Below are 15,743 nucleotides of genomic sequence, written 5' to 3'. Positions count from 1 at the left end.
ATACTTACGATACCCATGTGTATGCGCCAATTCATACAGTGCAACTCTAGAAGTACAATCATATAACATAATTTTTTTTTATTAATTTTATTTATTCGTAGTATCTAAATGCAATTATTGAAAGTGGAAAGGAAGCTTTTCATGTCTCGTAACTTTAAAGATTTCATGAATTATATCATCAATGTGTCAATTATAACTTTGGCATATTTCCTCTCAAATACACCTAAAAATTACTGACTTTATATGTAACGTTTTTATCATGAATTCATATCGCATTAATATGCTAAATCGTTCCCCATTGTATAATCATGATTACTGGCATGGTCATTGCATGGTCGCTAATGACCATACGGATTAAGGTTTAAAAACTATCGAATTACACAACTAATCAGTAACCGCAACAGCAATAACTACCACTTTTAACTGCAGGTGTTTCCTTTGTGAATTTGTTGTTGCTGTTGTTGTCTCTATTCCTCATCATACTGTAACACCATGCATATAATTATATCTATAATAGTTCAGGGCCTACCAGTTCTATACACGTATGGCACAGTCACACTAACGATACCGACTATAAATCGACCGATGACGTAATTGAAAATAACGTATTAGCTTTGATGAACCTGGGGGGCGTTTCATGAAAGGACTTGTCGGACGTTTTATCCGACAAGTCCCATTTTATCCGACAGTTACCATAGTAAACAGTACCTCTCAGCCAATCAACATCAGAGAAAGATGTCAGATCTGACAACTTGTCGGATGAAAATGTTGATGAAACACTCCCCTGGAATCTGTCTTATACAAGGAGTTACGATTGTTCAGGACCCCGTCTTACAAAGAGTTTAGATTGTTCCAATCTATCGCGACAATGGAAAACCAGCAAAGTCAACATATAAAATGCATGTTTGTTTAAAAATTTTCTAGATATGAATGTATATCCATATATTCATTGATTTCTTGACAATTTGGTGTGTTCTCCTTCGTTTACATTTGGCTAATTTTCTGTATAAAAAATTATGACACTAATGTATTTCCATGGTACATGGAAATCCATCAATGTCATAATTTCTTTAAGGAAATTTGCTCAATGTCCTTTGAAAACAAAATAGAAGCATACTGGATATTGTCAAGAAAACAGTGAATGTATGAATATACATCATATCTACAAAATATTTTGAACAAACATGTATTTCAGATGTTGACGTTGCTGGCTATCCATAGTTGTGGTTGATTGGATTAATCGTAACTATTCGTAAGACGGGGCCCAGGAGTCGATTTCACCTGTGTAAATATTCCATCAGAAACTGCATGTCATTGAATGATAATTTGTCATTTTCCTCTAAATTTTACCTCAGAATTATTGACTTGAAGTCACAGAACATTTATCTATTTATATTACTAATCTTAAAATTTCACCTTTTACCCATGAAATGTTTGTCTTAAATATGCTATATACATTGTCATCCTTTCTATGCTATATTCAATAAAATTGGGATACCACTCGTGTTTTAGGATAAATACCTGCACACACACACCGTTATAAGATTACAAAAATATATCCAATTACATAACTAAGTAGTAACTACTGCGACAGTTACTACGACTTATACTGCTGACATTTCCCTTTTCTTTTGTATCTATTATTCATCGTAATTATGTCAGTTTGCAATTGATTGCAAAAAACATTTGCAATCAATTAAAAATTTCAGTTGCAACTTTACTCTAGTAGATTAATTTATAGATGTTGAAACAAGAAGCAGGCCAGCGGTCTGTTGAAAATGTATTAATTTATTAATTGCAAGGCTTACTGTATGTTTCATTTTGTCTCTGATTTTTTGTTCTTTTGACAGTCTGTACTGTTCTCTAATTGACCATGACTTGGTCAGTTTATGAAGGGAAGTAAGACTTGAGAAAAATGGGGGTCGGACGTACAAAAAGGTTTATCATTTTATGGAATTGCCCAGCTTTAAAATCTAAAAGAGTACACAAAAATACAATATATTTTTCATTATATGCAATAAATTGTGGTCAGAGGCGGATCTAGGATGGATATGGAGGGTAAAAAAGATTAAAAAGATAAAACGAGGAAGAAACAAGGTGAGGGAAATAATTGGAAAATATAAAAATCTGGTCATTATAATAAAAATTTCGCTTACGTTTCGCTCTCTCATTGCCTTGAGTGAGATAATTATCTGCTCAAGAGGATATTCAAACAATTAAGTCACTTAAATTATCTTGTTTTCAAGTAAATAAGTACAAATATTTCAATATGTTCGCAATTCGATTTGTCCATTTCTTTTTCTTTTTGTTTATGTCATTTAAAAAAGTGCTAAATATAAACAATTTTCAGCTCGCGCTACGCGCTAGCATTAATTGATTAGCGAGATGCGTATCCTCTTCATGGATTCCCCAAAACAGTTCATGAAACGTCACCTTTCTAGGTCAGAAGGCCCATATTAAATATTTATTATCGCTTTGCATTCACAATAATTGTTAAGTTAAATACACATCATGTCTAATATTAACAAAGTTTGATTAGAATTTCCCGTTTTGGGTCTAAATCCCCAAAATTTAAACTCGCATCATTTATTTAGGAGACACCCGTTCTTTTCATGATTACGAAAAGTGAAAAGAATGCCCAGTTTCGGAATAAATCTATTAAAAAAAATCATCCCAGTATTCATGCTCGTTTTATTGAAATACACGTCTTGATCTAAATGAGTGCTTAAACTGTCGAGTTTTTCAGGTTGGAATATCAAACATTATCAGATCGCGCTTCGTGCTCTCACCAATAAATTTATTTGATTATATCCTGATCAAGATAAAAACAAAAATGCTTAGAATGTTCCGTTTTTAGGTCTAAATCTAAAAAAAAAAGAATCAGTGCTGTAAACTGTCCAGTTTTTTTTTTATATCAAACATTTTCAGCTCGCGCTTCCCGCTTCCATTACTCGACACGTGAGATATGAATCCTCTTCATGAGCAACTGCAAACACTCCCATACAGGTTCCTTTTCAGGTCAATTTATCGAAAATTTAAGATACCGCTTCGACCTCGCATTGTTCGTTAAATTAGATACGCATCTTGATCATTATTTGATAAATTGCTTAGAATGTTAAGTTTAAAGGTTTGAATACATAACAAAAAATGAGCTTGGTTTGAGCTTCGCGCTCGCATCATTTATAAGCTTTTTGAGATACCTTACCTTCGTAAGAATAAACTTTGAGTCTTTAGCTATGAATACCCCCTAAAAGGAAAACGACAAAGAATAGCTTTAAGTGGCCATCAGGAAAATGTGGGCGAAAAATCCCTTTTCCGCCCTACTGACAAAAGCTGGATCCGCCATTGGTCCCCTCCCCCTTGCTGGTTAATCCTGTCTTCAGCGTTTACACTGCCCTTTCCTATTTAAATATTTATGATATGTTCAATATATTAGTGTAAGAAAACAGAGTGATGTCCAAGCAGCAAAGGAAGATTGGCCCGATGTTGGTTACCGACCAGGGGGGTGTTTCATAAAGCTGTTCGTATTAAAGTTAGGAGCGACTTTAAGAACGACTGGTGAACCTTTCTTACGCGCTAAATACCCACCAAATGGTAAATATCACTTACCACAAGAAATGATCACCAGTCGTCCTTGAAGTCACTCTTAACTTACGAACAGCTTTATGAAACGGCCCCCAGGTCCAACTTCCGATGACAACCGATCGAACGGAAAATGGTGAATGGGCTTGATTGAGTAATCATTTCGGCAGTGGTAACTATGCTGTCCTAAAATAGTCGAATATGAGGCCTGAGCCTGCTAATTGTTGATCGACCCGATCAAGGTGTATTGATCATACTTTTCCGAACTATAGACCAATCAAGTCCAATAGTGGCTTGATGATGCCTGATCGATTTGACAAATCGGTAGAACCATTGTCAAGTTCGAAACTGGGAATCTACTCAATGGTCGAGTTCAAGTCAGAACTTAAAAGTAGGGATACGAGCACTGGCGTACCCAGGATTTTCCAGAAGGGGGGAATTTATTTGGAGGATATTTCGTCCGCGGAAAAATTAAACAAGTAAAAAATAAAAATAAAAAAAAGGTCTTCAGGTTCAAATTTACATTACAAATTAGTAATTTGGTTTCTCAAAAGGCGGGGGGCACGTCCCCTGTATCAGTTGTGACTCGTCAGGGGGGCAGGGATACGTGCCCTGCATGAGTTGTAACTCGTCAGGGGGGCAGTCTGCCCCCCCTGCCCCCCCCCCTTAGGTATATATATACGCTAGTGGATACGAGCCTTCCGCTTACCTTGTCCGACGAGATTTAAAAAGCGAGAACGAACACTAGCCCTGTTAATATCCGGACACTCGGAGGTCCGTCTGAGTTCTTCATTTAAAGAATGGCTTTCGTTTGTCGGAGTCGTACTGGTAGCCATGCTGGCCTGTAAATCATCTATTTTCCTTTCTAGAGTTCCAAGATCAAGACGATCATAGGGACTTTCATAAGGAGCTTGACTGTCGGAAGTGGGCTTTGCTTGGGAGGTTACGTTTGTCGACGTAGAAGGATGTGAAACAAGGTCATCGGAGGCTTCCTTCTTGAAAATAGTATCCCCTTTCCTCGGAGCTATCGCTATCGCATCACTACTCTTTGGTTCTCCATCCAGCCGATGGTCCTTGACGAGAACAGTACCAATGCTAAGATCAATGGTAGAAGCAGCCATACGGGAGGTCAAAGATTCTGCACGCTGTCGTATGTTTAATAACTGAGCGAGAAGTGAGGAGATGTCTTCATTCATGAGAAAACTTTCAAGATCACCCCATCGTGCTGCATGATCAGCGAGTGACAGATCTGGTTGATAAAGTTTTCCCAGGCCATCGTTCACAAGCGAGGCCCGATTAGATACAGCTCCTAGAAATGTATTAATGCATTCTTCTTTTTCTTGCAATTCCTGATAGAATTTGTTACCATCATTACTGCATTCATTGAGCAATTCATCTCTTCTCCCTCGCAATTGTTCTTCTGCTGTGTCGTAAGCAATTTTTATTTCTTGCTGTCGTTGAGAAATGATACTTTTTACATTTTGACCCGTCTCCTGCAATACAGACAAGTAATTATTGATATCAACACCTCTTTCATCAATTTTCGCCAACATAATTGCCGTTTTCTCATGTTGATTCTCTTCGTACATGGCAATCGCGATGACTTCATGTCTATCTTCTTTGTGTTCGACCTCCCGGCATCTGCAGCAGATTCGAACCAGACATGTGGTACACACGAACTGCTGCAGTTCCTGTGGATGTGTAGGACACGGGAATTTCTTTTTGACAACTCCCACCTCAATATCTATTACTTTCACAGTCTCATGGCATGCATTCCGCTTGTATCTATTGTGGTGTTGCAAGCAGTCTTCGCAAAGGAACTCTGAACAGTTCTGGCAGTAGTAGGTTGCAATGTCTTGATCATCACCATCACAAACCGTACAAGTTTGAATGGTGGTTCCTCCATCCCCTTTTATACGCTCGGCCTTAGCATCTGATCTTCTTTTGAAATCTTCGACGAGGGACTTGACTACTCGATTTGTCGGAAAGTTACACACATCATTTTCAGGAACATTTGCATCTTGGCGACACACTGAACAAGTTAACCCGTAATCAGCTTGCTGAGTTGAGTAAAGTTCGGTCAAACAATTTGTGCAAAAAGAATGTGAACATGGCAGAAGTTTAGGATTGCAGAGTAGGTCATGGCAGATTGGACATTTTAGATGGTCTGAGAGTTGCCTTGCTGAAGCCATCCGATTCTAGACAACAAATTAAAGAGACAATATTTCCATTGCTAATTTTAGATGAGTGTTATTTCAAAATCTATAATTCGTTAGATTTGAATCCAACCTGTCCAGATATAATGTTCATTACAATGACATCATCATTAAATAGTATACAAATTATGTTCATGAGTGCAATGGACAAAGTACTTCACGAGGTGAAAGATGAAATGATCCATTTGCTTGTTTTCTGAACAGAGTCGGCGAAATCGGGAAGGGGCACTTTTTCCAATAAACGTTTACAAAACGTAAAAATCAACATCTTGCTATATATTTGTGGATTGTTTTTTGCATGGTCATCTACATCCCATCTGCTCGGCCCCACCCACGGATTGAATATTGGCATGAGTTTCATGATACATTTCATAATCAAGGATCAAAATGACTGAAAATTTTGTGGCGGTCAATATGTACCTGTGAATCGCATTGTGATGCTAGTAAGCCTATTATATTCATACATTAAAGAAATGCGATTCATCCATGAATTACAGTAGGCCTACCTTATAATACCCCCATCTCACTAGGAAGGCGATCGTGGCGACCATGGCGATCTGTGTAAATCCCGCAAATCGTAGCAGAATCTTCCTCGAATTCTATTTTTAGCCTGCGAGACGATTGCACTGCAACTTCTATGCGACCGACCTGCGCTGAAGGCGATGGTAATACGCTGAAAGTACGACGATGCCACTTTCTTGCGACGATTCGAGGCAGATGTGATGCGCTGCTTCTGCGATCAAAGCGATCATACAACGAGGCTCATACGCTAATTAGGACCTCGGTACGGTGGTGCTACGAATGAAGCGATTATGTTACGTTCATGATGGGCTCTTGAAACGATTTCAAGCAATCGGCATACTAATCGCGGCACATGACACATTTTTCAGTCGATTGCCAACCTCCGACCAACATGGATGTCCAGAATTTGGTTGGACTTATACATCTTGGCATTCTAAAAGAACATCAGTTAAAAGTTGAATGCGAGGACAGGACAAGGAGGAGGCCAAAAAGATACAGGGTCCGATCCTGGCTGTCACCTAAGTCATAATATACAATATTTTTAAAATTTCATTCAAAAGATGTCGATGAGCCTAATAGTTAATATGAGGGATGCATCCAGAATTTCATAAAAGAGCATACAAATCTTTGATATTCTGTTTATTTTTTTCCACAAAAGTTTGTCACTCAAAAATATTTGGTAAATTCCTTTCAAATTTGCTGACAAGAAGTAGTCTACTGATGTGAGAGCACTCATAAAAAGGGAGGGGGAGGGGGGCACAATGCCAGAATCTCCCTAAAGATTGCATTTCCCAATCAATACATTCGTGATCGAATCATTAACAAAATTTGATGTTGTCTACTGTCACTGTGGTTAGAATTCAATTTATTTTCAAAACATAATCAATTTATTTATTTCTGCAGAGGTAACCCATTTCGTCATCAAGACATGTGAGTGTCTTTTTTTCTCTTTCCAGCTGGCTCAGCAGTAAGATTTTCATCCTCCTCCTGTACCCCCTCCTCTTCCTCCTCTACCTCCTCCTCCTCTACCACCACCATAACCCCTTGATCTTCCTCTTCGACCGCCGGCCTAAGAGGGGTATATAGCTTGGGCAGCTTTCCCTTTTCTGGTCCTTTTTCTAGGAGGTATGTTTGAAAACGCCGTGGTATCGCCTCGTAATCTGTTGCAAATATGATAATCCGCCACCATCGGCACGGCGTTTTATAGCAGCGCGGACGGTTGTTGTGCAATCGCTGCCCAGTCATCAGCGGCGCAGCAAAAGCGCAACGCGAACGCCTGTAGCGGGCTGAGAACGTGTGCCACATGCCACCCAAAGAAGGAAGCGTCGTGGTGGAAGCTGTGTGAAGCGTGTCGAGCGCAAGGCAGTCGCCTTGTAAACGGAAGCAGCGTAGCAGAATTGTCTTGGGAACGGGCTGAAAACCACGGGCGATCGGTGCCGCTTTTAATGCGCTTATACTACGCTTTATGCGTTGGGGCTCCGTTACAGCTACGAATATGTCGTTTGTAATACGCTCATGACTCGATTGTGATGCGCTTTAGCACCTCCGCGATCTCGCTACGTAAGTTTTGAACATGTTCAAAATTTTGTGGCGACCAGGAAGATGGTGGCGATCCTTGCCGCTTCAGAAAAGATCAAGGTACGACGGAGAAGATTGAAAAGATCAAGGCACGATCAAGCTACGTTATACCACGCTTTGTCGATTTTTGACGATCGCAGTGGAATCGCCATCTAGTGAGATGGGGGTATATTTGAATGAAATAAATGTAGAGATTCTACTTACGCTATGTCACTCGATTTTAGCAAAGACTTTGGAGATATCAATGCCGTTCTTCTTTAGGTATCCTTGGTGGACAACGGGAAATTCAGTACCCTCAAAGCAGTTCCCTATACCCTATGACACTAGTCTGTTGTGTTTTAATACTTGGCACAGCTTGAACGATTCATTAACCCCGAGTTCCTCAATCTGTTGTCAATACTTCACGCAGAAATTCACATCGGTTATAATCTTACCTTATTAAGGCACATACCCATTAATTGTTAAATTGTATTTAACTTTGAACTTTGAACTTATCCAGGTTCTCGGGAGATTGATTTGGGTAGAAAGAAAGAAAGAAAGAAAGAGAGAGAGAGAAATGAATTACTGGGCGGGCTTGAAATCCGTCTAGCACGACACAAAAGAAATCATTGTTGACTTTAAAGGACAAGTCTACCCCAACAAAAAGTTGATTGGAATAAAAGGAGAAAAGTCAAACAAGCATAGCACCTGAAATTTCATCAAAATCGGATGTACAATAAGAAAGTTTCACTTAATTTCACAAAAGAGTTAAATACACATCCTGGTCGGTATGCAAATGAGCAGACTGATGCCGTCACCCACTCACTATTTCTTTTGTATTTTATTATATGAGATATGAACAATTCTAATTTTCTAGCTCCTCATTGTCATTTGAAACAATATTCTATTCTTCCCTGAACATATGGAATTACCATTATTTTAACAGTTTATGGTTAAGTCAAGTTGGTCCTTATTGTCAAATCTGCAAAAAATGAAATATTGTATAATTCAGACAATAAAGAACAAAAGATATAGTGAGTGAGTGACAACATTGACTCTCTCATTTGCATATCACTGAGTTGTGCATATAAATGTTTTGTGAAAATAAGCGAAACTTTAAAATGTCATAACTTTCTTATTTTCATCCGATTTTGACGAAATTTTCAGTGTTATGCTTGTTGGATTTTTCTCCATTTATTCGAATCAACAAGTTTCTGGGGTGGACTTGTCCTTTAAAGCCGTTCTCCCAAACTATCATCCAGGGATGATCAAGCAACAAAGCATTGATATTTTTTTCAAAATTCAAATATTTTGGTTCAATAGATAATAAATTCACCCGGCGTGATGGAATGTCGGTCCGTAGTGGCGACAGCCCATGCAAATATATTTACATGAGGAAACTTACATGTTAAAGATAAACCCATCCGCAGTGGCTGCCGGGCCCACGATCAATTGGGCAAAACGAATTTTCTGAGTACTTCTCTTTCAGATTCTTATTTTTGAACAATGAATTGCCCTGTTTTCCTGTTTTTTTCTTCCTGCGTCTTTTTAAAATATAAATCTATTGTGGGGAACGTTTTGTTTTTCCTTTTCAACTGTGTTATTCGGTTTGGGGCATGCAGGAATGAGGACTTTCAGAAAGCATAACGTGTTGCAAAAGATAGCAAGTAAAAACCATAGGAAGCAAACAAGACCTGCCAGAAAATTATAAAAAGACGAAATCTTAACAAGGCGAAGCATATAATAGTAATAATAATGGTAATAATAATAATAATAATAATGATAATAATAATAATGATAATGATAATATTAATCATAATAATCCACTTTTATATAGCGATTAATACATCGGAACGACGCGTCGCGACGTGTCTAAGCGCTTTACAGATATTATTACTACCCCGGTCATCGGATTCAATCAGTCATTCCCGCACACAATGTTAGCACATCCTCCACTCCCTGGGGAATATTCCAGTCAGTCGCCGGTAAGGCGCACACAGTACTGGTCAAGCTACAATGACTTTCACATCCTACCGGGTACCCATTTCGCACCTTGGTCGAGAGTGCAAAGTGTGGATTAACGCCTTGCCAAAGGACGCCAGACCGCGGTGGGATTCGAACACATGACCCTCTGCTTACAAGGCGAGAGTCTTATGTCTTATGTCTAATGATGATCGTAATCTTTAAGACATGTATGAGATCTTGACTTCATCATGTTCATGAAGAAGGCTTCGCTCGATGAAGCGTCGGACAAGTCGATTTTACTTGAACTATTTCACTATTTTGTTAACATTCGATTGTATGTAGTCTGCGATGCTTTCTTGCAAAGACACCGTAGTATCAAACTTAATTGTGAATTGTTCTTGAGCTATCTTTCCAATTTTACAAAAGTGTATTTTCATGTATGTGAGCCCTTCGTGACATTTTCTGTCTCTGATTTCTGGTTCTTATGACAGCCTGCAATGCTGTCAAATGGCCACGACTTGGTCAGTTTATGAAGTGAAGGAAGAGATGAGAAAAATGGAGGTCAGATGTACAAAAAGGATGAATAATTTATGGAATAGCCCTACTACTACTACTACTACTACTACTACTACTACTACTACTACTAAAATGATAATGATATGAATTATCATCATCATCTTAATCATGATGAAAATAAACTCAGATTATATTGCGAAATTATATTTGTAAATACTCATCATTTCAGCACAATATTAGGGGTTGTTTACTTTGCAACTTGATTCTAAACATCAACGAGCGTTGATAATATAAATACACCCTCAATAGAAAGACGAATGTGATTGTCACAATACTGTCTACAATAGCCTTTTATTGAAGCGAGTTTGCATCAATACAATGTCAATATCACATTTGATTAAGTAATATGAATATCGTGTATCTATAGCATCGAAGGAAGAACATGGTTTGTAATATGAAAGATCCAAACTAATCAGAACATGACTGTTATGAATCCGAAGATCATTTCCGAACATAGACGAAAAAGGTCTTTGGGAATGTCGTGGTTTCCGTCAAGCATAATAAGGCAATGATATAAAACAAATCAACCTTGAAATTGAAGAGACTTCACGCAAATAATTCCAGGCCGTTATCTCTTTTTTCCCTTTAATTTTATTTTTTGCAGTTCGAATTTTGTCCTTTTACCATATTCACGATGTTATATGACTTTGACATGAGTGGTCTATGCACACTTGGTCTAAAACTGCTTGGTCTAATTTCCAGATGGGGTATGTGAAGTAAAGTTCATTTTCATTTCACGTACAAGACTGCAAAAGGATGGAAAACTACAATAGGACGGAGACGCTATAAGGTCAATCCAAGCCACCCTTAATGTATGTTTACTGATCATAAAAGTTTTATACATACATACTTTAAAATAAAAGGCAATAAAATTTGCTATTAGTTAAATTCACTATAATTCTTATGATATACGTGTGATACCCTCGTTTATTAGGCAACCTTTCAGTCTAACGTTGTAATCATACATTTTCTTTCATTAATGGCTGTAAAAGTCGATAATTCCTACTTCGTAATAGCATAAATAATGAATATAGTATCATTTTTGTAATCAATATTTGAAAAAATTGTAATTTAAAAATTTATCAAAACTTCTATAATTTAATTAACTTTCGACAAAAGCCTCATTTTGATTTTAATTTCATTTTCAAAGGAATCGATGCGTTGTAAAGAGTTTTAAATGCGCGAAAACTACCTATTACCACGAATTGTTCTCGCTCAAAATTTGACAAGTGAATAACATTTCTTTAAAATGAGTGATGTTTAGATTTGAAAAGAAATTCACAATTTTGAGAAAATATAAAATACTTGTATCTTGTACCACCCTCCGCTGGATCTGTGCCTGATTGTTAGGCCAACGTGTGGACCTCATACAAATTATAATTACTTATACAGTATACATGATGATTAAAAAAAATCCCGTCATGAAACAGCAGCAGTAACCATGATGACGTCTCGGAAAATAAAATACCTACTGATATCAAGAATTTATACAGATAAATGGAGAACAAATTGTTAATTTACAAAAAAAAACAGATATTTGTAAGAAAATTCTTTGATTTTATGCATTTATCTGTAATGTTTATAACCGTGGTGGTACATTCAAATGCGATCACTAATGCTATCGACTCCTCTCACCTTTCATTCAATTAATCTTTATGAATTTGGGGGAAATGTACATTTTATTCCGAAGCAATAAATGTTTTTGTTAATATATATGGTTTCCCCAAAAATAATGAGAGATCGACATATATTCACATTTATATACACGTATCGATTTACTGAATTTCAAAAAATTTCACGCTTTTTCTTACTCGAAAAGGCCTTGTCCCTTATTCAACTTTCCGAAAGGTTGTCAATTAATCCACTTTCGAGTGTCCTACCACTTTTTTTAATGTTAAGAATTTACATGGTTACAAGTATTCCAATGTCTGTTTTCTGAATAGTATCCATATATGAAAGAAGTAGGATTGAAAATTAATTATCGACGGGTACGTGTTGCATTATTTTCCCCAAGATTATCCATGAAACATATTTTATTTTATTTACCAAGTTTGCGAAAACAATGTCTCAAGTGATAACGTCAATAGATATCCGAGGTAAACTAGTTCGATAGTTAGAACCAGGTGCCCGTGGGGGCCACTTCCATTGACGAGTGGATACCATGCGCGACCATGGGGTCTCAAAAATCACCCTAAACACGTATTTTCCATATTCTGAAAATGCACCCTTAGTATTGGTGTGTGAAACCCTACCCTTAACAAGTATTGGAAACAAAACAATTCTCTTGGCAAGTATTCCCTGAATTGAACCCCTAAACAAGTACAACGATATTTTTATTGTTATGTCACTGTCGTCGGTCGTCGGTTTACCTTTACCTGATTGGGTTTAGTACAGCCCCATCTCCCACGTCTCGCGCGATAATCGTACTCTAAACACGTAGTGTTGACTCTTAGGGCAAAAAGTACATCCTTTATAAAACATTTTAGTCTTAATTTTTTACACCCTCGCAAATTTGACCCTAAACACGTAACTTTCCTAGCGAAAATAGATACCCTTTTTTCATTATTTTATTGTTTTTGACACCCTTATTACGTTACTTACGTAACGTGCCCTATCTTGAAAAAGACATCATTTTTACGTGTTTTTTGGTCGCGCATGTTATCCACTTGTCAATGGAAGTGGCCCCCCGGACCAGGTGTCATAGCCATGTCTCGTTTTCCAACTGCAGATATGCTCCAATTTGCAACACATATGCAATAACAACGTAAGCACTCTAATTCCGTGGTCAGATGCAAATAATAGATTATCCTCATTCGTGACATTAGTCCATCTTGATCTCGCCACATGTCCAGTGGCAGTAGTCTACATGATATCTCGTTAACACCAACACATATAATACTGAAACTTATTAATTATTGAGAATTAGGGACTCAAGATTGGTCTCCAGTCCCGGATCGTAATCGAGCCTTCAGATTTGCAAAAAAAGAACGCCTTGAACTTCTGTTACTTTCCGGACGCGCGGACACGTCTGATGTGTCAGATATACTGGTATCAGAAAGATCAGACGTGTCAACGGACAATTTGTTTCGTTCCAACTGTTCAGTTATGCGGGTTAGATCATGAAGATCACGAAGATAAAAATCAAAGTCAAGAATGTCATCATCACTGTCTGGAAGGGATTTTGATTCGGGCTCCATGAATTTAAATACAGAAGAATGGGTTGAATGAAGATCTTCCACGTCTTTCTTTTCGGGAGTATCCTCTACCGTTGAAGCCATGCAGATTACTTCACAAATAGAATCTTCCAATTCCACTTCAAGTTGATGATGAACTGTACCAAGATCAATGGTATGATCAGCCGGACGAAAAACAATCGATTCTGCTCGGAGTACTACGTTTGATGCCTGAGCAAGAAGTGGTGAGAGGGCTTCAGCTTTGAGACTTCTCTCAAGCTCATTGACTCGTGTTGTATGCTCAGCCAGTGATTGGTCTGGTAGGTGTAGACTTCTTGCCCCCTCGTTTACAAGCGTGACATTTTCAGAAAAGGTCTCTATGAAGTCATAATAGCACCCAATGATATTTTCCAACTTCTGACAGAATGTTTTTTCATGCGTACTACATTCTTCGAATAATTCATTTCTCTTTCTTTGCAATATTTCTTCTGCGTTGTCGTAAGCATTTATGATTTCTTGTCGTCGTTGGGACATAACATTTTTCACTGTTCGAAGCTTCTCATTAACAGAAGATAAGTCATTTGGAATGTCAACAAATGTTTGCTCTATTTTCAGTAAAAGACGTTCTATTTTTTCTTGCTGACTTTTTTCATACCCAGTTATCTCGATGACTTCATGTCCACCTTCCTTGTGTTCGACCTCCCGACATCTGCAGCAGATCCGAACGAGACATGTAGTACACACGAACTGCTGCAGTTCCTGTGGATGTTCAGGGCATGTGAATTTCTTTTTGACAACTCCCGCCACAATATCTATTACTTTCGCAGTCTCATGGCATGCATTCCGCTTGTATCTATTGTGGTGTTGCAAGCAATCTTCACAAAGGAACTCTGAACAGTTCTGGCAGTAGTAGGTTGCAATGTCTTGTTCATCACCATCACAAACCGTACAAGTTTGAATGGCGGTTGCTCCATCCCCTTTTATACGCTCGGCCTTAGCATCAGACCTTCTCTTTAAATCTTCGACGAGGGACTTGACAATAAGATTTGTTGGAAAGTTACTCACATCATTTCCAGGAACATTTGCATTTTGGCGACACACTGGACAAGTTAACCCGGAATCAGCTTGCTGAAAAGAGTGAAGTTCGGTCAAACAACTTGTGCAAAAAGAATGTGAACATGGCAGAAGTTTAGGATTGCAGAGTAGATCATGACAGATGGGACATTCTAGACTATCTGATAGTTGTTTCGATGATGCCATCTTTTGCATCCGATTCTAGATAACAAAAGAGATAATCGACGTCTCATTGTTAATTAAAAAAACTAAAAGTGTGCTACTTTCAGAAAATTGTTAATACAATTATGATCGCATCTATACCTCATGTTTGTGTAGGCTTTGCATGTAGCTAACATCATGAAATTAAAATAAATATGGGATAGATGTGAGAACTTTGGCAGTGTCATTTCTCTGTGCATGCTGCTAGTAATGTGGATAAATGACTTACCAAAGGGCCTCAGCGCACGGACTGGTTTTTGAACCCGGATTGCGAGACCACCACTCTACTAACTAAACCATTGAACTCTTAAGCAAAACAATCAACTAGCCATTCTAATCATTTGATACATATTTTTTTTATAATAAAATAATATTTACTCTTGATACACAATATTCCTTGGCATCTTTTTCATTGAAACTTGAGAAATACACAACCTCGAGAAAATGAAGTATAACGTTTCATCATGAATTATTTTCCCAATAACCAAGACCGATATATAACAAATTTGTTTTTGTTAATGAAGTAGTATAGAAGGCCTACCCTACCATATTAAGGGATGTTTGCCGATCAACGGCGTTGAAAAAGAATAAATCTCGTTGTCCAAAAAGACAACGATGACGCCATGTGCTGGAAAATGACAATTCTCATCGCCTTTTCTGAACGCGGTTGCGGATACGTCGATAGAAAAGAGAGCGACCCTTCCCCTTCCCCGATTACATTATTGGTAGAAGTTTTATGAACATCAGGGCCCAAACGTCTCGAGACTTGCGGTTATATGCCTGTATAATTATTATGAACCTGTATATGCATCATGACCAGACTGATGTACGCCTATCTAGTCTGATTTGATTTGATTTGATTTGATCTAGTCGTTCA

At 37.9% G+C, this 15,743-nt stretch overlaps 2 protein-coding genes across 2 annotated transcripts; both read right to left on the bottom strand.

Annotated features, from left to right (window-relative positions):
* Positions 1–2,311: 2,311 nt before the first annotated feature.
* Positions 2,312–8,315, bottom strand: LOC135157468 (E3 ubiquitin-protein ligase TRIM33-like). Its single transcript, XM_064113037.1, has 2 exons — positions 8,103–8,315; positions 2,312–5,780 (listed from the first exon to the last, which is right to left on the bottom strand). Exon 2 carries the CDS (start codon positions 5,772–5,774, stop codon positions 4,266–4,268), a length of 1,509 nt encoding a protein of 502 aa, XP_063969107.1. The 5' UTR covers positions 5,775–5,780; positions 8,103–8,315; the 3' UTR covers positions 2,312–4,265.
* Positions 8,316–13,253: 4,938 nt separating this feature from the next.
* LOC129283204 (E3 ubiquitin-protein ligase TRIM56-like) lies at positions 13,254–14,860 on the bottom strand. Its single transcript, XM_054919041.2, has one exon. It carries the CDS (start codon positions 14,858–14,860, stop codon positions 13,349–13,351), a length of 1,512 nt encoding a protein of 503 aa, XP_054775016.2. The 3' UTR covers positions 13,254–13,348.
* Positions 14,861–15,743: the final 883 nt, after the last annotated feature.

The sequence above is a fragment of the Lytechinus pictus genome, chromosome 2, assembly GCF_037042905.1.
Source record: "Lytechinus pictus isolate F3 Inbred chromosome 2, Lp3.0, whole genome shotgun sequence".
NCBI lineage: Eukaryota > Metazoa > Echinodermata > Echinoidea > Temnopleuroida > Toxopneustidae > Lytechinus > Lytechinus pictus.
Note: the sequence above shows the minus strand (reverse complement) of the source record. Positions and strands in the feature narration are given on the sequence as shown.